The sequence below is a fragment of the Kryptolebias marmoratus genome, linkage group LG18 (genome assembly GCF_001649575.2).
Source record: "Kryptolebias marmoratus isolate JLee-2015 linkage group LG18, ASM164957v2, whole genome shotgun sequence".
Classification (NCBI taxonomy): Eukaryota; Metazoa; Chordata; class Actinopteri; order Cyprinodontiformes; family Rivulidae; genus Kryptolebias; species Kryptolebias marmoratus.
In genome coordinates this window covers 17093045-17114902 of record NC_051447.1, presented here as the reverse complement: position 1 = coordinate 17114902, position 21858 = coordinate 17093045, and the positions used below count along the sequence as shown (strand labels likewise).

Here is a 21858-nt window from a genome sequence, read left to right as displayed (position 1 = left end):
TAGGACTATACTAGAAAGTGTCAGTGCAGCTCTGTACATTCTGTTTTCAACTGGTAATTTAGCTTAAAAAGCAGAACTCGTAATTTCATTTATTTATTTATTTTTGCTCTCCCTGGAAGGTGTTAAATGCATTCATATTCTTGAACAAAAAAGGTGCTCATTACTCCTTGTGCGCAGACACTTTGACATTTTCTAAATGTTCAAAAAAGCCATAGGTAAGCGTGAGCTGTTGTTTCAAAAAGATGATTATCTTTCAGCCGCTCGATGAGTTTATTTACCGCCTTCCGACATGCTCTTTCAGCGCAGCATCTTTGTTCCTTCCCAGACAACTCTTTTGTAACAAACCCCATTACCTCCTCACTTGCTCCCACTCTCCCTCTTGAATTTGGCCTCTTCAAACATCTGTAACCTGCTCGTCTGAATAGCGGGCTTATGTCAGAGCTCTCGCTGTGCCGGATGCCTTGATTTGCACTCAATCCCTTTTATTCTTTCTTTCTCCCACTGCATTTCTTGAACTTTCACTCCACTTTTCTTTTACCCGTCTCACTGGCTCATTTGCTGTCCATCTCCATCCTCTTGCAAAGTAAATTCCTGACTCTTTTATTGCTCTCATTTTCTCTCCTCCAGAAGAGGAAGTGGAAAACTTTGACGTGTCCAGTCTTGAGGAAGAGGCTCTGAGGAACATTGAGGCTGACAGCTTCTGGTGCATGAGCAAACTGTTGGACGGCATCCAGGTAAGCTTGTGTGTATGTTTAGAAGACGGAGGTGGTTCGACTCTGAATCCAAGAATAAAATAAATTTATGCTTTCTAATTACAAAACGGTTTAACACAGTTTGAATAAAAGCACCATATATGATTGTGTTACCTTGTAGTAAACATAAAGAATATGGTTTTGGGAAGACAATGGAAGGGACAATGTTTGTCTTCTGATATTGGTAAAATGTGACCATAAAGCTGCCTTAACATCCCATTTCGTTCAGTATGACCATTAATTACACCACGTGGCCAAACTGTATGCCCTGATGGGTACAAAAACGCAAATGTACATAAAAAAAAATCACTTGTTACTGTTGTCGAGATGACCTTATCCCCCCATATGATGACACGAAAGCTGCCTTGTCCTAACTTAATGAATCAGACAGTTATCTCATTTTATTGTCATTCTAACAGTTAAAATATAAACATGCCAGTTTATATAATTAATTTTTTTAATCTTGTGCTGCTTTAATGGTTATCAAACATTTTTGTGTTTTTCTGTCGTAGACAGGATGCGACGTTTGTAGTTTTGCAGGTTTGATGGCTGGTTTAGAAGTTGGTGACCCTGTAAAGAAGAATTTGTCCAACTTTCTATGTTACTGAACTCAAACGAAGATCTACAGCTTGCTCTCAGACAGAGAAATGGCAGTTAGTAGACCTGCAAGCCCAAATTGACTAAACTGAGGGAACTGGTTTTGAATCCATGCACAAAATTTAATAAACTGAGATAATGGATTCGTACGACTTCAAATTTTATTTCTGTCATGATCCCTGGCGGGCTCTGTAGAAATGTGATTCTCTTACATGTTCTAAAGCAGGCCTGAGTGTCTGAAGAGCAGATAATGACATACAGACCGCAGCACCAAACTTCATTTTGTTTCGTCACTTTTGGCCACCAGCTCTCCTAATCGACCTGGCTCTCTGCGGTCATGGCGAAGCCATCTGTCAATTCCAATCGTGCCCGCTGATGATAGATTCAGCAGCACTACTGTTACCTAGCACCCTCTGTTCTGTCACTATTTCTAAAATATGTGTTACTTGGTCAGAAAATGCGTCTTTTGAGATGTTAAAAACAAAAGTTAATTCATGACCTGGATATAACACTTTAAAGAATGGCCATTTCAGTTAGTCTTTGAACTGATTGGGCATTATGTATTTTGTTAAATGAAAGTTAAAAGATTAAATAGTCTAAATTGTGTTGGTGGGGATTTAATGAGAGGGAAAAAAAGCAATGTGCTAGCAGATATTTTTTCTTTGTTTTATGTTGCTCTAATGGATGCGCTATATTTGTGCATTAACATTTCCTTAAAGCCTTACACGGAAAGTAATTAATACGACAGACCATGCATTGTGCATAAAATGTGAGCATCCTTAAATAACTGTTAACCAGTTGGTAGGCTATTCATTCAGGAAATTAATAGAGGCTGTGTCTTGTTGCCCCTGAGAGAGCAAGGCAGAGGGACAAGAGAGCTCACGAGCAGAGGAAGGAGGAGAGAAGAAGAATGGAGTGTGTGCTTTTGAGTGTGCGTGGCTGTTGTTCGCCCCGTGTTTGTGTGTGTTTGTGACCTTGGCTCCAACTAATTATGTGCAATTCACCAGGGAGGCACATGTTTCCCCCCCTCTAATACTTTCTAAACAATCTAACAGAGGCTGAGTGTTTCAGCACTGTAATTAGTTGGTGATCTTTGCTATGACCTGGTCTACAACCCTCCCACATTCGGTGTACGCTATAACACTAAACTGAGAGGACGAGGCTGGAGGGGTCCGAGGGTTGGTAGGAGGCAAAGTCTGTCTCACCAATTACATGTGACTGCTGCCCTTTAAGTTTCCCATATGTCCATTATGCTGAGTCCAAATGGTAGCGTAATGTTTGCTTGTTTAGATCAACTGGTGGTGTACGAAAAAAGGCGTGGGGCGGTTTCTGGTTTCAAGGCGATAAAATCAGTTTCAAATCCACAGAATTTTTTTACCATGTCATTCTGTGGTTTAAACTTATTTTATTGAAATACCAAAAATAATTGTGAGATTATACACAGTAACCTTCCCCCTCCCCCACCTGTTTCTGCAAGCTGTCACTCATCTGTGTATGAAGGCTGAAAGAGGTAAATAAAATAAAATAAATTTATCCCCCATTGGGGGCCACCAGCGTTAAGGTAACGCTGTTCTGAATCAAACATTTGCAACAAGCTACAAGATTTAGCAAGTCATTACTGAAATAAACTGCCTGCTGCAAATTTGCTATAACTTGGGCAATGAATTAGCAAAGATCTACTTGTCAGCCTTCAATTACTTTACAAATAGCAGAAGACTGGGGAAAAAAGCTGCTCTGTGCAAAATAAGTGTGATTACTTCAGAAGTATAACTATACACAGGTGGTGTGTATTGTGTTGTATAGTTCTATCTTTTAAAATGGCCTACAGGATCGCTTGTGTTTTAACTGTCAGTGATTTTAATTTTATTTTAGTACTTATAATTAAATAAGGATTTCAACATAGATTTTTCAAATTATCAATAGTTGACACAAATTTAAAATAAACCTAGCATTCCTTGAAGGGATGAGTCATTTGCAATTCCGAGGTCTGAAACTAAGATCTTGCGTGATCTCTGAGCATCCAGTGATTACTTTGAGAGTTTCATTTAAAGTAGTTAATGCCAAATTAGGGATGACTCTTAGCTACTACCACACCAAATTTTAGATCAATATCTGTAAAATAAAAAATGCATTGTAGGCATTTTCTGTTTCCTAAGGTTGACTTCAAAACTTAATCAGTTGTAGATTTACATTCAATGATTACTTTCTAACAGTTCCATTAAAATTTGTTGACATATTTTAATTAAGAATAGCTGTTTAGCTAACTCACATTTACAGTATTGTTTAATATTTTGTAATGTCTTTGTTAAATTAACTAATATTAATTGAAAAATGAAACTTGTTTTCTCACACTTTGTGTACCTGTGGAAAATTGTTTTTTTTTAGCTGTATAATAATCACTTTAGCAATTAGTGATAAAGCAGCAGTGGTAATAGTAGCTGCATTTCTATTTTTGAATAAAACCAGAATAAATAGTTTTGTTTTTGTTCAAAAACTGTAAAACTGGAATTTTCACTTGAGATTTGATTTATCGTCAGAATTGAGCCCGTCTAGAATTTTTATATTGACTTAAATGCATTTATTTGTATGAAACTTAAGAACAAAGCTGTAAATAGGATGATAAAAGCCAATATAGTAAATTTTTTAAAGCGTGACGTACTTTCTCCTGTCCGTTTGTAGATGAGCCACAGTTTGTGTGCTGTTCTCGCAGGTTCACATAATCACCTGGAGGACTCTGGAAACGCTCCTGGTAGCCTTTAGTTTTTCTTATTTCTTCATTACGCCAAATTGTTCATTAGTTCTGGCTTTAGTGCTTTTCTGCTAAGCTTCTGTTTTACCTAAAAGGGAACATTTTGGCTGTCAGTTCATTTAAGTGACCTCTTTAATGAGCTGCTGCTTTAATTGGCAGCATGCAGCCCCCTCCACTGAAGAACAAGCTGAAATAAAGGGATCCAATGTATTTTTTTTTTTCTGCATTGATGAATCGGACTAGCTGGACGATCTATTCAACAATAAACGTTGATGTTCGTTATTACGGTTGTATAGAAGCAAAATGTTCCTGGATGCTCACTTAAAAAGCCTTTTCATGTGGGTTTTATGGATTAAATTAAAGCGGTTGGTGAGGGTTTCTCAAACATACCAGCTTAGTGGACAGTGAGAGATGATTTTAGAACTAACTGGCTGAAGAATGGCCATATGTCTGACTTTAAAGGACCCTTCTATGTTAAAGGAGAGAAGCACTTGGATATGATATTAAAACATCAGCGCAGTAATTCTGCACAGGCCATTTGCACATCAAGCAGGCAAACATTACAGTAAAACATGTCTCTACTGCCTGAGCTCCTGGACTAGAAGAGTTCACATTAGTCATGTTCAAATGGATCATTGTTTATTATTACCCAGTCATGTGACCCATTAAAGTGCTTTTAAGCATGACAGTATTTCTAAAACGACCCATCAAGCATCATAATTCTACCCCCAAAAGTTGTAATGAATTTGAATGATAGCTTTATTTTAAAAAGGAATGAAGTGAAGAGGTAAATGGAGTTTCTACAGATAAGTGCATTGAGACAGCTGACCCCCATGATGGCCCAGTCTCTCCTGCAGCCAATTATTCTTGTACTGTGCTAAATTGGACAGTGCCTCTGGCTGACTTAACTAATATAACTTATTAAAAAGGTTCTACATCTGCTGTTTGATAGAATTTCAATGAAACGGTCATCTGTTTCTTACAATGTGTTGTTTTCTGTCAACATTTCTTTTAATCTCAGAATGAATGCTTTCCAATGAACGGTTATTCCTGTCACATTTTACTACAGCCATGCCTCTTCCATTTACAGCTGGGGAGCTTTTCTCAGAACCTGCCATGCCCAAACTGGGAAATGAAGTCAAAAACTTTAAAAAGTCCATTATTCTGCCAGCTCACCCCCGAGGGCTCTCAGTGTTTAAAGCCAGCAGATGAAAACCTGCCTTTTATGCTAATACTGTAGATATGCTTTTTACGGCAGGGGCTCTCGAATGCATTCTTTCTGCCTGGGACCTAACTTTGAGAAATGTGGTTTTGCCCAGGGATCTAAACTTATTTTTTTGACAAACTGGAGTCTCACATAAAAATGTCTCCCACCCTTTTTTTTTTTTTTTTTTTTTGGTTAGTCCAGTGGTTTGGTACATTGCTCTTAGGTATGATGCAGACTAGGTGATTGATTGTTAGTTTAACTTTAGATTAATTTTGTTTTATAGAGTAATACAACAGAGTACTATTATTACCATTAGTGCTATTTTTTTTTATGCAATTTACCTAAACAGAGATTATGTACCTGGCAGTTTGTAAAATGTCATGTGACATTCAGAATCACTATTTGGTAAGAAAAGCCTTTTACGGAAGAGTGGTAATAAACAAGAGGTCAAATCTAAACCAAAATAATAAAAGAAACTGAAGGCAGTGAGAACTGAAGGCAACTTGCTTAGGGCCCCTTTTCCCTGGATGACGGCCCCACTGTGTTCCTCCTGACCTACACGACCTATAAGAACGTGGCTGAAAATTTGAAGCAAATTTGGGAACCCTCCTTCAATTTGAAGGCAATCATGATGTTACATCCATGATTGAAAACTTGAAATAGTTTTTTTCTTTCTATTTGTTTGTCCCAGAGATGCTCCCCTGCGGTCTCACTTCTGCTTTATACGCCTACAAAAACATTATTGCCCAACTTTCACCTTTTAGTTGCGTATAAACTGTTTTGGCATATATTAAAATATTTTCTGACAAACTTTACGCAGTGTGAATTAGATAAATGAAAGTTCCACAAAAATTAGACGGTCAAAAGTTGAATCCCTTGTTGCCTTGTTTCTGAGCTACCTCCTTTCTTCTTTGGAGCATAACCCAATCAGAACATGGCTGCTCATTGTCAAGGCAACCATCTGTTCCCACTGCGGCGGTTATAGATGGGGTTTCCCTAGAGTAGGAACAGGGGTCTGAGGGACAACATCTACCAGACGTTACCCAGACCAAACCAGACGCCATGTCCTGTTCTTGTTTTCCCAAGGGCCCCCCCAACAGCACCTTGGGCTGTCACTCAAAGCACACACACACAGACACACACACTTAGGAATTGTCCATCTCATATCATTAGTGTATGTCTTTATATTGTTTTAAAGCTTATTTTTGTTGAGCCTTTGCAGTATTCTATGAGCTGGTGATTTTTAATGGCAGTTCTCAGTGATCCTTACTTACCCCCTGTCATCTCATGATCTGACAGATTAAGTCGTATCATGTTTGCTTAGCTGGCTAAGATGGAGGTCAGTGGTGGTGGAAGACGCAACAGCTGTTTGGGGGATATGCTGAGATCAAAGGATGAAGCTGGAAAATCAAGTACCGAAAGAATGAGTAGTAACATTTATGTAATAAAGAATAGTAGGAAGTCTTTTAATCTGATTAGAAATGTGTTTACAGGCGAACGTGTTAACCACATTATGAGTCATGTGGGATTCAGTAGTTTTCTTTATACAGTGAAGCTTCGAGGCCAAAACAAGACACCAGTGACTCAGTTTATTCTCAGTCTTTAAAGAGAAAACGATAAATTACAGTTTAACCAAAATATGAGTTAAACGTCGCTACACTTCCTGCCTAGTATGCTGTAGGTATTATTTACTGCCTTTACTAATATAACTTGTCGAGACAAGAGTCTAAAAGACCGCTGAAGTCGCCCATTGGTGTAAGGCAGCACGATGTTCATTATCGCTTATTAAAGTCCTGTACCCTGGGAGTTTAAATGTATGAAATCATCCAAGTGTTGCTGTTTCTGAAATAAACACACTCTTGTCAAAGTGTCTCTGGTTTTTGCATAAATGCAGTTTAGCTGCATCCAACAAACTGACTAAAGCAGCTCAATGTCTATTATATGTTAGGTTTCAGATATTTCTATATAATGTTACAAGATACTGATTGAAGTTTGCCACACGCAGTGCAATTTCAAATATTGTAAAGAATTTGTATATCACACTTTGAGCTTGACATATTTTTTTTTGTCTTTAGATTAGAGAAGTGGTTTTAAATTGTACTAATAAGCTCTGTTACCAGCAGCTTGTCACAAAAACTAAATTTGATCCAATTTCTTTAGCTGAATCTCCCTTTTGTCCTGTTGTGGCATCTCAGGCATACCATATAAAGAAGATGGCTTGATATCTTAAAGTCTTGATAGTAGGTGAATCATTCCGACTGGAAAAGCACTAGGTGGGTTACTGTCAGGTACTGATGTCAGATTTTACATGAATTCTTAGAATTTGCCCTTTTTAACTAAACTTTGGATATTTGAAAATTGCTGCCCATCCCCATTGTAAACCTGGCTTGTGTGACTAACATTGACTCCGCCATCCACTTTTTAATATCTTTAACAGTTCTGTGTGCTGTCAGGTGATGTAATGTAAAGGCCCTTTTTATTTGCTGGTTTAAAGTTGTGAAAGATGTCAGATCCTATCTCATATTTAAAATGTACGGCTCACTGTTCTCCCGGTTTAATTATTCAAAAGATGTGAACTTGGGTGACAGTTCATGCATTTAGATTCACTTAAGCTACTAGCTTCCTGTCTGCTTTCAGCAATGACCTGGTTTTCTAAATGTCTAATATACTGTTTGACTAACACAGTTTAGGTAATTACAGAAACCTACTTTTTTTGGTTGGAAAGGTCAGAGTTTCTTGACCATGTGTAGGGTATTTTGTTGCTTTTATTTTCTTTGTCACACAGTTTTGTCAGTAAAATGCTTGAAGAATGAAAGAACATGTTTCGGAAACACAAAAGGAACAAAAAGAGAATACACAAACACCTGTCTCAATACAAAAGCTTTCTTTAATTGAAACAATTTAAAAGGAAGACATTTAGATAAAATAGATACATTGACATTTCTGAAACCCTTACATAAAGTATGAGGATGTCTAAACTGTACAGAATGTGTCATTGTTATCTAAAAATACATCAGGATATATTAACTAAAGAGACCATTACCTTGTAGAAGATACGTACCTTTTATCTAAATATTTTCAAGCCATTGGGGAATGTCTGGGACTGAATGTTTTCAGCATCCTGTGAAATCCATCCTACCTCAGCATGAACTGCTTCTGTAGTTTACACCTGCTGCGCCTCGTCAGCTCATGTGAAGTCAGCCATAAAATCACACATGGTTCCCATTCCCTCATATTCATATGTCATGCAGCAACAGGTTTGTCACGTTATTTGTTCGCCGTCAAATTAACTTTTAAAAATAATTTACCAAGTGGTACGCCTCGTTCCATGTCCTATACAAAACTGGACCATATCACTGAGGTATTACGGCTTTTTTTTTCAGCTGCTTCAGCTGTAACTCAGATTTTTCTCAACAAGGAAGGCTTGATTGTACATATAGGGCTTCCCAAAATAAAACACCCACAACCTACAATACTTTGTACAAACCCAGTTGAACCTATGAAGCCTCTGGTTCTAGGGTGGATTCACACCAGGAAAGGCCTTTGGTCCGCTTGTTTGGTCCGGACCAAAAGTGGACGTTATTTTTTTCGTTTGGTGCGGTTTGCATTCACATTGTGCTTTTTTGTAAGCAGACTATAATTTATAAACAAAGCCACGTGGGTGACGGTCATTGCTCCCATTGGACAGAAAGATGGGGGCAGCGGTTGGAGATAAAGATGGAAGTCCTGTGTGCTGGATTCGTTCTGTTGGTACAATTACAGTACCATTTTGAAATTCAAGAGCAGCTCATTCAACGTCTGTTTAATGACGTTTTACTTCTATTTTTGGAACGGCGCCGGCAAATGTGTGAGGTGGTGTTAGCATTAGCAGCAATAATGCTATTTGTCCCATGATGCTTAGCAACGGTGGCCCGTGAAGTCCAAAAAGTCGCATGCTTTACGCAGTTAGTTCGGTTCAAGTCCGGTCTGTATTCACACCAGAGTTGGTTTGGAAGCGGACCGAGACCACCTCAAAAAGCGGGTCTTGGTCCGGTTGTTTGATCTGCATGACTGTATTCACACCTGCACAAAAAGTCCGGACCAACGCTGGAAACGAACTCTGCTTCGATTAAAGCGGACCAAATGTGTCAGGTCTGAATACGACCTTAGATTCAAGTTCACTTTACCATCAGTCACCTCTGACTGTCAGCAGCAGTCACAGTAAATAAAGCGAAATTAAATCTTAAATGTTTTAAAATGACAAAATTTACAGTTAAAAGCCTACCATCCCTTAAAGGAACGCAAATCGCCCCGCTGCCTTTGATGCCAAAGTTTTAGACTGAAATCAATTTATGCTGAGAAGCGGCAGTCAGAAGTCTCAGAGTTAGAGAAATTGTTTGAGGTAATTCCCTAACAAGCTTGTGCAAGAAAAGATTAAGTGAGGAGTAGCATCCTTAATACCAAGGCCAGTGACAAAAAGGATAGTTTATCATGTTGAACCACATTACGGAAGCAATGTCTGATTTTCATTTCTCAATTTTTAGTGTTTTCAAGTTATTTCAGTGACCTTTGTGGGTTTTTTTTTTCCTGCGTATGTATTTTGTAACAAACTGTGTTGACTCAAACTGGTAACGCCAAGGTTTTAAACAAGCATGTGTCTTGCACTCCAAGTAGGAGTTGGGAATGATGCTCAGCTACCACTTCAAATTTTATCCTAATATCTATAAATTGGCAGAGTTATATCCACTCTTGTGTTTTTTTTAAGGCAGGTTGGCTGTGGCAGCCATCTTGAGTTATGTTGACTCCGAAAGTTGATCAGTTTTAGATGCACACCCAATAATTACTTCATGAAAGTTTCATTAAAATGCTTTGCTAATGCTACAAACACACCCAGACGTATTCTAAACATTGTTGCCCATCGCCTTCATTGGTGGATCATAATTTCAATTAATGATGTCTGTGAAGCACAAATCAACTGATTCACAGCCAAGGCAGAGATTGTAATAACTCACATGTAACCTAAACTATCGTGGGACTTTAAATAAATTTAAGTTTATTCATGTTGTGGAAGGGTGTATTAAACCATCAGTATTTTGGGATTCACGGTTCTGAGATTTAAGGAACATTGCCATAATTTATTGCATTTGTGTGCTTGTGGATGCATCATCATAAAAGGTGATTACACAAACTCGATAATAATGGTCATGCATGTATGTGTAATTATTCACATCTTTGTCACCCAAAATCTGTCAACCTGCTCATGTAATCTCAGCTTCTGTCGTTTTCTCTTCCACCTACAGTAGCAGGGAATGACAGATAATCGTCCTGTCCTTCAGTCTTCTCTACATCGCTGTGTCCGTTATTGTCTGCTTTTTATCTTGACCTGTCATTTCCTTTTTTTTCCCCCCCTCTCTGCTCATGTTTCTTTTTATCACACACACACCACTTCCCCATCGCAGCTCTGTTGTGTTGGTTCTGTCCCAACTAGCTGATAGACATCCGGTGCCACAAAAGGAGGCAATCTCCGTCCAACTTGGAGCCATTGTTGTCTCTAATAGAATGGACTTAGAGGTGAAGAGGAGCTATTGATTCAGCTGACTGAGGGAGAAGAGAGGGAATGAACAAAGTGGGCGAGAATGGGTGGCTGTTGACACCTTGTTCAGGAAAAAAAGAACGCAGACGTTCTGTTTTTGTGATGCTTGTCTACAAGCAGTTTGGCTCATGTGCTCGGTCAGTGGATGGACAGGAGGAGGGAGAAGAGGAGAATTTATGAATAATAAAAGAACTTGGAGCTGATTTCCTTCTGTTGCCTCAGCTGATCAAAGACTGGACATGTTAGATTTGACAAGGAGAGGAAGTGAGTAGAAGAAGAATGAAGATAAATAAGTAGATGGATGGAAAATTTGACCGAAATACTAAAGAATCAAATGTGGGAAGTGAGTTTAAAAGATGGAGAAAGGCAACAAGCTAATGGGAAGGAGAACAGGTGAAAACAACTAAAGGCTTAGCATTCCTTGCCCGCCAATTTTATTCTTGAATTACAGACTAAGATTTTTTTTTAATCTTAATCTTATCATTTAAGTAAAACTGCTCTAGAATCTGTTATCATTGTAGTATCTGCTGTGGGCAATGGTCAGCTACTATCACATCAGAGTTTAGAACGATATCTGTAAAACTTACTGAATTATAGCCATTTTGTTGTTTTCTAAGGTCAAATGGCTGTGCTGGCCATCTTGAATTGGGTTGGAGCCAGAAGTTAATCAGTTGTAGATGCACATCCAATAATTACTTCCTGAGAGTTTTTAGTTTTGTTCTGTGGTTCAAAAGATATTTTGCTAACAGACACATGGACACCTTCACACGACACAGATTCTCCCACACATAGATTTGCATAAAGTAAGAGTGATCAGTTAAGTTAGAATATCACATTTTGAAAGGCAAGAAATGCATTAAAAAAGACTAATAATAGGAAAACTAATAAAATACTTATTTTACTCATTCCACTTCTGTTTTCACACATGACAACAATGCACAAAAAGCTGTATCAGGCTTGGCTTGAGAGGTTGTGTGTGGAAAGGCCTGCAGAAAGAGGAAGTCAGTGAGAGGGAGAGAAGGGCAGTTGATTAAAGGCAGCAGCTTCAATAATGCAAATGTAATTACTTTCACCGGCCCTCACACTTGCTTACCTCCTAACTGCATTAACTCTGGAGTGGTAGGAGAAAAAAAAAGACCTGAAAAACCAGAGTGGCTCAGGGCAGAAAATGGAGGTGGGGAACAAATGTAAATTAGCAGAAAACAAAGTAAAGTTAAAAGGTATTTTTAGATAGTGAAAAGGGAAACAAGACTGGAATATGTAATCACTTTAAAGAGGGATTCGAGAAGGATGAGGGAAGGAGGAGGTGAAAAATGTGTGGAAAAAATAAATGACTTCTAGTCAAAGTAGTTTGGGGTTAATTGTGAAACATAGAGCTGGAGTTGCATGTTGTCATGGCTACTCAACTTCATTAGTAGCAACTGTGCTTTGGAATAGAGATGAAGAAATAATACATGCATATAATCAATCCATCCTACTCTGCATGGACAACGAAAGAGTCCAGCAAAAGCATTAATTAACGATAGGGGAAAAAACCTCCAATGTACATGAGAAAAATGTGGATTTCGAATAAAAGCTGAGCTTTTAATTTTAGTTGAACTTTTTGAACAAGACAACACAAGAAGCAGAAGGACAAAAAAAGACAGATTGCAAAAGTACAAGGAAGCACAACACAAGGCACAAAGGAAGCTAAAACTCATAAGGAGACAAAGATAAGGATGTATTGGAAGAGAAAAGGACATAAAAGACAAAAAGGACACATAAGGAGACATGCAGATGAAGCATCCTGAAATGGGGAGGGGTATGGGGTAATAGTTACACATTAAAAAAAAAAAGTTATAAAATCCACATATAATAACTGTTGTTTTGATACCTGAATGGGTAAAACAGCTGAAAGTATGCTTTAGTAGTTAGTTTCTTCTGTATGTTATTGCAACTATCAACAGGAACAGAAACATATAAATGTTATCAGACTCCAATAGTTAATAACCATATTTCAAGCAAAGATTGTGTCTGTGTGATCAGTTGGTGCTTGGAGTATCTTTTGGGGGTCACTCTCAGCTACTACCATCAAATTTTAGCTCAGCATCTAAAGAATTGTCCGTTAGTCATTTTTGCATTTACTAAGCTTGCTTAATTGTGGGAGCCACCTTGAATCGGGTTAACTCCAAAAGCTAATCAGTTGTAGATGTACATCCAATGATTACTTTTTGCAAGTTTTAATAACCTTCGAGCAGTTCATGAGATATTTTGGCATCAGACAGACACGAGCAAAACCATTAGTCCTCCACCCCGTGCCTTTCGCCAGTGGGCGATAATTAGAGAAGGTATTAAGAGAAGAAGTTCTTTATTTTATGGTTTTGGGTGTGGAAATGGAAAAACATAACCGTAGGAGGTGATTCCAGGCTTTCTCCAGTGGACTTGAGGGGCACAAATGGCAACAACTTAAACTGTTTTTTTTTTTTTTTTTTTTTTTGCTTAACGGCTTTTCCTGCACCTCTCTTTTCCCTTCTCATCTACTCTGATCATCCCTCCCCCTTGTTCCATCTGCGGGGTAGTTTGCCACATCAGCTGTTCTTCGTCCATGCAGATATGACCCCTGAAGGAAACATAATCCTGGATGCGTTCATGTGTTTGGGTGCTAAATGCCTACGCGCTGATCTCGCACGGATTGGATTCTGCAAACTCAACCAACTCACATGATCAGCTTCCATTATAAGCTATATATATATATATATATATATATATATATATATATAGTCCTGATCAGACATATTTACATCACTTGTATAACATTGTGCAAGTTCTGTTCAAACCTCGGTAGAGCCATAGGGTGAGCTGCTGTTGTTCAGAAAGGGTGTGACAGATTTTGCTGATACTCGATCAGATTGGGAACTCTGGAGGAGTAGATTACCTCGGTGTCTTCAGCTTTTTTATGTTATGTTGAGTCAATTTCTAGAGTCAACCTTGTCTGTTAGCAAAACATCTCAGCAACCACTTGATGGATTTTAATGAAACTCTAAAAGTAATCATTAGATGTATAGCTACAGGTAACTTTTGGAGTTAACCTGATCCAAGATTGCCACCACAGCTAATTAACCCTAACCTACACAAAAATAGCTATAGCTTTGTTAATTTTACAGATATTAAGCTAAGATTGAATGTAGAAACAACTCCAAGCTCTAAGAGGTCATGCAAGATCTTTGCTTAAGACTTTGACATGCAAGTTGACAGGAAATATGTATTTCTAGTATTTGGCCCATGACATCAAAATGGCGTCAACATCAGTGTCAGGACCTTAGGCTTTAATGAAATAATATTCATTCATTCTAAAAATGGTTTTATTATCATGACTGATAAGTGTGCATCAAACTATGTTTCACTTATTAAAGAAAAATAAGAATTTTCATTGATTTTTGAGCAAAAAATTGCACTAAGATTGTTTTCACAGCTGCGGTCACCCTTTCTGTCTCTAAGGCTGGAGTCGTGCATGTTTTGTCATGCCAGTTTGAGTTAGGTGGCCTCTTTTATTTACACTTTTTAAAGACTGCTCAGGTCTTGTCCAAGGTGTGAAATTGCCCCCCGAAAATGACTTGACATCGACTTGTTCTGGCTGCTGAAGCTTCGTGAAAACGGATTCTCCAACCGAAAATGTGGAATTTTCAACCCTTTCATTGTGTGCTGTGAAACGCTGACCCTCGGGCCAAGTGGCTGTGAAACAAATGACATTAACTTGCTCAAAGAGAGATCAATTTCACAGCTTGTTGAACAAATTACACACACATGAACTTGGGATAAAGTAAGTGGTTGAGGTCATTGGTTTTGTTTGGTCACTTCAGGTACCAGTCGGAGTTTGTGGTTCTTAGTTGAAGCTTCATGCTCTTTGTTGCTTGGAAGAATTTCCAACATTACTAGTTTTTTTCATTTCTGCCTTCATTAGCAGTTGACCGTTTTTGATTTATTTAATTTTTTTTCAACGACCAATGCCAATCTTTAGTAATCAAAACAGCTAACAGCCAATGTATTCGGCTGTTTTTTGTTTATTTTTGGGCTTGTTACTGCAACATTTTGTTCATACACAATTTAATTTACTAGATTTTGCAAAATCATTAAAACAATGGAAGGCATTCGGGCTAAATGCTTACATCAGGGTTTGTGGTGGTGAGTAGTGGTAACAGCATTAGGCTCAAAATATTTTAAGCCCCTTGTGATATTTTAAAAATGAAAGTCTTTCCTGGTAGATATATCTTTTTGTAAAAAATTAGCATAATATTTTGGTCAACTTTCTTTGGGCTTCTTTGGGCTTTTCCGGTGTTGTATCAAAAAAAATGCATCCCATCAAAGGTGCACTCGTCTTTGGAAGCCCTTCAGTTACATGTAACTACACTTGTCTACCTCTTCATTGGTTTAGCATGCTCAGACCTGGCTGACACTGATTATTTTTTAAAAATCACAAATTTTGGCCAAATCAGCCTACTTCAAGCCTCTGTTTTCTCTTGAATGGCCAATGATTTAAACTTAAAACAAGCTAATTGTTCGAAGTTGTTTCACCGTTTCGGATAAAGCCAGAGTTCACTTTGATTCTGATTCTTTTTCTTTTCTTTCCCTTCTTTTCCTCAGGACAACTATACATTTGCTCAGCCAGGCATTCAGAGGAAAGTCAAGGCCCTGGAGGAGCTGGTCAGCAGGATTGATGGTGAGTTATCTGCCTGCTTTTACTCATCCGTTCACCCATCCAGACAGTTCCTTTTCTTCTCTGCGCTTCAATTTTCACTTGATTTCTGATTAATGTCATGTCTGTCTTGTCAGTTTGTCTTTTGTTTTGTATTCACCCATCTCATTTTCTGTCCTTGCAAAGAAAACAGAAAATTAAAAATCCCCTATCTTCAGATTAATTTTTACTTTGAAATATGTTTCTAAATTATAAGAAAACTGACAAGCTGTTGTTTCTTGAGTTTATAAATTAGATTTCAGTTTGTTTTTATGTACCCCAAGCAGAAAAGTGTCAAAATCTTAACTTTTGTATAACATATTTATAAGAAATTTAAAGTTTTACGATCTCTTTTGTGATGGTTTGATACATCATACAGCTTACCTCAACTATGTTTGACTTCTGAATTTGATCTTGTAAAGAAGAGGAGGAACAGTGATTGAAATGATACACAGGGATTAAAGTTCTCTGTTACCAAGACGGATTTCCGTCAATTGTAACGTGGCCAGGATTAAGTGTAGAAGAGATTTTTCAGTGTGCTTTAATTCCTGGATATAGACTGTCTTTGATTGGATTTTTTTGTGTGTTAGAACTACATGCAAACCAACAACTAAGGCTACATTCACTCTGCAGACAAAAGTGGCTCAAATCTGATTTTTTAAAAGTAGACCCAGGTCACTTTCATATGTGGTACTAAATCAAACATATCAGATGTTTTTTCAAAGCAACCTCAGTCTAAACCAGTGCTGTCCACTGTTCTGCAGGTTTTAGATGTTTCTCTGCTCTTTAGCAGGTCTTCAAGTTCCGCAGAAGCCTGTTAATCACTCATTCACCCAAAATAAGGTGTCAAAACAAAGGAACTGCTAAAACATGCAGGATAGTAGCTCTCCACAACAAGGATTGGACACCACTGGTCTAAACGGTCATGTTGCGTTTCATCTGATTTTTATGACTTTCAAGTAGGGGTATGCAGATTGATCCAAATAGTGATATTATCAATGCTAACATCATGTCGTTTAATGTCGCTCCCGTTCCAAAAATGCAAATTTACACCCGAGCAGGCAGGAAGCAGCAAGCTTAAATATGAGCACTGGGCAAAACAAGCATGGCAAATAATAATGTATTTGGCTCTGATAGTACAAAAACTTTAGAAGCTATACACACGTTATTGTGTTGCATCCATATTTACTTCCATAAACAGTTTGCTGCATGTGACGTCACATCTCCCGCGCAGACGGTCTGTAGACTGTTCATGCTGGAGTCTGATGGCGGTCACATTTAAATAAAATGGAAAAACAGATCTGAGCAAAAAAAAAATCAGAGTTGAGACCTACAGCTTAAACATAGCCTAATACTTTTTGTTTCCAAAGCCGAACTTTGCAGGACTTTTGTCAGATTGTAATTATATGCCACTATAATCGGGTTGAAGTCATTTTCATTCCGCTCAGCTGTGTGGAAGTATGTGTGTGGCTGGGTAACAGAAGTTCAAACGTGAGGCCTGCTGATGCCCACTGAGTGGACTCATACACAGCTCAGTATCATTTCCCATACGTACCCAAATCTTGCGTTAATTACCAAAACGGTTTTTCCTCCTCTAGCTCGTTGTCGTCTTATTTTTTTCCCAAAAAAGAAGTTTTCAGGAGCCTCTCATTCTAACTTTGTCACCTTAAACATGTAAGGCATATGCAGCCGTACATAATGCATCGTGCAAAACAAGGTCTTATCACAGCAAGCTTTTGTACAGTGGTCATGTTCTCGGCTGACCTTGATGCAGTCCCACTCTCCTGTCACCCGCTCTGTCAGCCAAAGGGTGAGGTGGATTCACCCGCTGCATTTAAATGGATGGGGGAGAAAGTGTGTGGGAGCAGGAGAGTGAATGTCAGCCAAAGTTAGTGGGTGTATGCAGGTCCGTCTGACACACATGCACCAGCGCCCAGAAATTTTTTAGACATTACCCGCAGGAGCTGTATGTCCAAATCAGTCTGATATGACACACGTGGACTTAACCCTGCCAGGTCCGTCAAAAAAAAAAGAAAAGCAGGTGCTGTCGGTGACCAAACGGAGCAAAAAAATCATCCAGAGAATACACAGTGGGTGTCAGCTAATGAGGCTTGCAGCTATACACTCAGTTATGCTTGCGTTGCTGTTGCTCACCACTTTTTGTTCTATATTAAAATGGAAAGTTAATTTTTTAACTCCCAATCAACATGTGGCTGTACATCTACAACTGATCAACTGATTAAATATAGTCACCCCAATTCAAGATGGCCACCGCCGCTGCTTAAGATTAGCAACACAGATGTAGCTGAGCATCATCCTAAACACATACTCCAAGGCTACACATTGCACGGTATTTTTGTTAAAAACAGTAACTGTTTGAGACTCTTTTATTAGCAAAATATCTCATAAATGGATGGATTTTAATGAAAGTAATCTTTGGCTGTATATCTGCGAATTTTGGAGTCAGCCCAAATCAATATGACTCCCACAGCTAACTAACTGTAGAAGACACAAAAATGGCTTTATGTCTATCAGTTTTACACACATTCTGCTCAAATTTGATGTGATAATAGCTGAGTCATTCCCATAATGACAAATTGCAATATTACATAAGAATTTGCACAACATTACTCTTGAGGTTTGACCAAAATGGTTTCAACTTTTATGATCTGAGTTTAAAACTGTGGTATGAATGGTGGAAGGAATACTACACTTTTAAATATTATTTACAGCAGGCAGGGAAAATAGCTGAATAGTAGCAATCTATACATATATTGTTTTTACATATTTAGAATTGTTGAACAAATTTTGATGGTGTACTTTGCTTTTTAGCTAGAAAAGTTTTATTGCATTTAGGTTTTTTTCTGTCAACATTTCGAACATGTTTTTTGTACACTTGGGTTCAATTCCTTCATCGTCATGCAACAATCAGGTGAAGATTCTCACACGTTTTCCTTAAAAATATCACAAATTGCACAATGTCATTTTTATTACAAATGTCCGTTAGTAACTGCTAAAGCAATAACCGCGTTTCAAAAGCTCTGAAATACTCCTTTAAGCTCTGCACTGTGTTCAAGTCCATGTAACACTGAGATCAGAGCAAGAAAAGTAGGAGCAGAAGCAAAGTCTGTCCACCTCATCTCCACTCCACAACACCCCTGGAACGACATAAAAAATGATCTACCATTTTTACTGTATCTTCTTCCATAAGTGCCCTGTCATCATAGCTGGGGCAGAGACATTTTATACCTCGCTAGCTTGACATTACCAGCTCTAATGAGATCACAGATACCTCTTATCTCAAATTACAGGATTGTTTTTCGCCCTGCTGTCGACATAGCATCTGTTCTGGGAACAATAGCCTCTCATCTCTTCCAAAATTACCTATCAGCACTTATCAGATGCAGGGTTATTCACAGTCCTGTGTGTTTTGATAAAAAAGTGAGGGTCTGTCTTCTAATAGCAGCTGGAAGATTTGGTGGACTTAAAGGAAGAGGAACAGTATTCGTTTCCTCCTGTTTGTACAAATTTAAATTATTTACTAGTTCTTGTGTAACTAATCTGGAAAATCCAGTCTTTTACGTAAAAAAAATGTTGAACTTGATAGCTTCACGAATGAATGCCTAGTGGATTTGTATCGGAGTTATTAGAATACAAAACTGTCCTAATGTTAGTATACGTCAGTTGAATTTATCTCAACTGCTGTTGGTTCTAAGGCAACTTCCTCTTTTAGGATTTTTGGCCCTGTTCAGAGCTTGCGTTAACATTCATCTTTGCAAGTGGACAGCTCTAAGAGCGTTCACACCTGGCATTAAAATGCATACCTCAAAACATTTGTCCTTTTACCTGCTTTGTACGCAGACGCACACGCAGCCGTGTCACAGAGTGAGTTGTCAGCGGAGCAACGGGGTCTGCTGATGTTTTATTTTTTTAAATTACGACGAATTTCAGGACTTTAACACGGTTCAGAGCCATTTGAGTTGCATTTTTTTGTAGTTTCATACACAACTCTTAATAAGCCTAATTACCTTACAGATTATTACCTAACAGATTGGACCACAGTGGGTCCAATCTTCTCTACAAACAAAACAAACATTTAGGTAAAGAGAAACTCTCTGATTATTAAAATTAATTTTAATGGGAAGGATTCTGATAAAACAATGCATTACAACTTTTAGCCCTAAAAATGAAACAAACAAAAACTGTTGTATTTTAGGAATGTTCCTAAGGATGGTTATAGTTGCCTTTAATCAGCCGGCAGCTGATGCAGACTTTTTATTTTGCCTCAAGATGTCCAGGTCACATCTCCACTCCCCCTTTTTCCTTTTATGTATTTTTTTAGGTTTTTTTTTAGGCATATGTTAGATAGTCTGATCATAATCAGTCCTGAGCCCTGCTGTAGGACACAGACCACTGCAGAAGGTGGTCTGAGAGAAAATGTTTTCAGTGTTGAGACCGTTCACGCCGTCATTTAGCACTATTCAAAAAAGAATTGGATCTCACAGGACGAGATTTTAGTCGAAGTTCTGACCAGGTTCTTTAAATCGGGTTCGTCTTAAACATCTGTCAGAGTCAAAGAAAATATTCTAACCAAATGTACACTTGCAGAAAGAAAAGAAACTGTATTATAAATTTATAAAGCGTCTTTTACCTCACCTTTTTTCTTTTTTTGACACAGCAAAATCATCCGTAAATTTCCAAACTTTCATAAAAATAAATAGTCTTTAAATGCAGCTTAAGAGAGCAGATTGTTTTTTTTTTCTTTAATTCTTCCTATCGCTGACATATAAAGTCTTTTACTTTAAAACGTCTTCATTTCTCCCCGCCTGTCGCTCACGACACCCCCTTCTGTAATTATCTGCTTGTACTAATAACACCAACTCCCATTAGCCTCGCTCGACGCCGGCAAACGTACCTCTTCAAAAGACAACAGTCACTTTGTCGGCATGTAACGTTTCTCTGATCTCTTTATCTCTCTTTCATCTCCGTCTCTGTATTTGTTGCATGCAAGTGCATTAGCACAAGTTCATCAACATGCAAATTGCCCCAAGGTGAATTTATCTATGCTAATGAGAGGGTGCATTTGTAGCATGCTTGTCGAGCCTGGATCTGAACAGAATGTTTACAATTATTGCATTATCAGGAGTTTAAAGGCTTCAATATGTGTTTAATGGTTTGAGAAAAACGCATCTCTTCAGAGCATTGCTCGATGATCTTAGTAGTCATGTATTTTATGTGCCTGACATTTGATCTGTGTATGTTCTATTTGTAACTTCAGCGGGATACTTCTTGTTGGATGTTTTTCAAATCTGGCCCTTTCTTTCAAAGCTTCAAACTAAGGTCCGCTCTGGTGCCTTTTAACCTGACCCGAGGTCACTTACACATATATTTTTTTTCTCCCCCTGTCCTCCCACACAGTCCTCCACAGCCTTTTGAAATCACTTTTTGCTCAACACGCTGAGTTCTTCGTGTTCTTTTATGTATTTCAAGAGATTTACCGACGTCTTAACTGCGGTCTTGTCAATCTAATATCATCTTGAAACTAAAGGTTGTGTAACTGCAGTGGCAGCCACTTGTTTCCTTTAGTTTTAATTAAACCAAAGGTTTGGAGATATAACATTTATTTTGCTTGTTATACTACTTTCCCTTTCTTATAAACCCATCTATATTTGCAAATATGACCTTGTTTTTGATGTGTAGTTTAGACTTATTTGGAGTTTTTTTTATTTTTTATTATAACACGCACCCCTGTCAAAATTGGCATAAACATCATGCCTTAAGTGGGCCTCAAAGGCGCTAAGAACTGTTGAAAAATGGCCAATTAGGAAAAAACTCACCTGTCAATATATTTGGCTCCTCCTAAGAAATCAAATACAAAACAATTATTTACATACCATTCACACCACGTTCAGTAAACTTTAGTATTTTCAGACCCTCCAGGATTTTCGTGATGTTGCGATCGCAACTATTAACGCAAAATCAAGCAAACCTCGCAAAATTGCAACCTTTTGCAACTTTGCCCAAAACACCGCAACTTTCCCGCAACTTTAACCCAATATTTATTGTTTCTGAAGTGATTCGCCACGAAGAAGACACGTGAGGTCACATCCTGTTAACATCAGAATGTCAGGAGCGTGCAGGAGCAGCGACCGAAGCCAAAATGTGCGCTAATGCTTCACATTTGCCCACAAAGATTTCAGCAAACCAGTTTCCTCCCCAGCTGCAGCTGTTTTGCACGTCCTGCAGTGTAATCATGGAACATAAACGCAT

The 21858-nt window shown here is 38.2% G+C and overlaps 1 protein-coding gene across 4 annotated transcripts in view; it reads left to right on the top strand.

Annotated features, from left to right (window-relative positions):
- tbc1d22a (TBC1 domain family, member 22a) overlaps positions 1 to 21858 on the top strand; it is a 137238-nt gene that overhangs the window by 68865 nt on the left and 46515 nt on the right. For all 4 annotated transcript variants that reach the window (XM_037981210.1, XM_017436230.3, XM_037981211.1 and 1 more), the window contains 2 exons: positions 628 to 734; positions 15498 to 15573. In XM_037981210.1, the coding sequence (XP_037837138.1) occupies positions 628 to 734; positions 15498 to 15573 (183 nt within the window). The remainder of the gene's footprint in view (positions 1 to 627; positions 735 to 15497; positions 15574 to 21858) is intronic.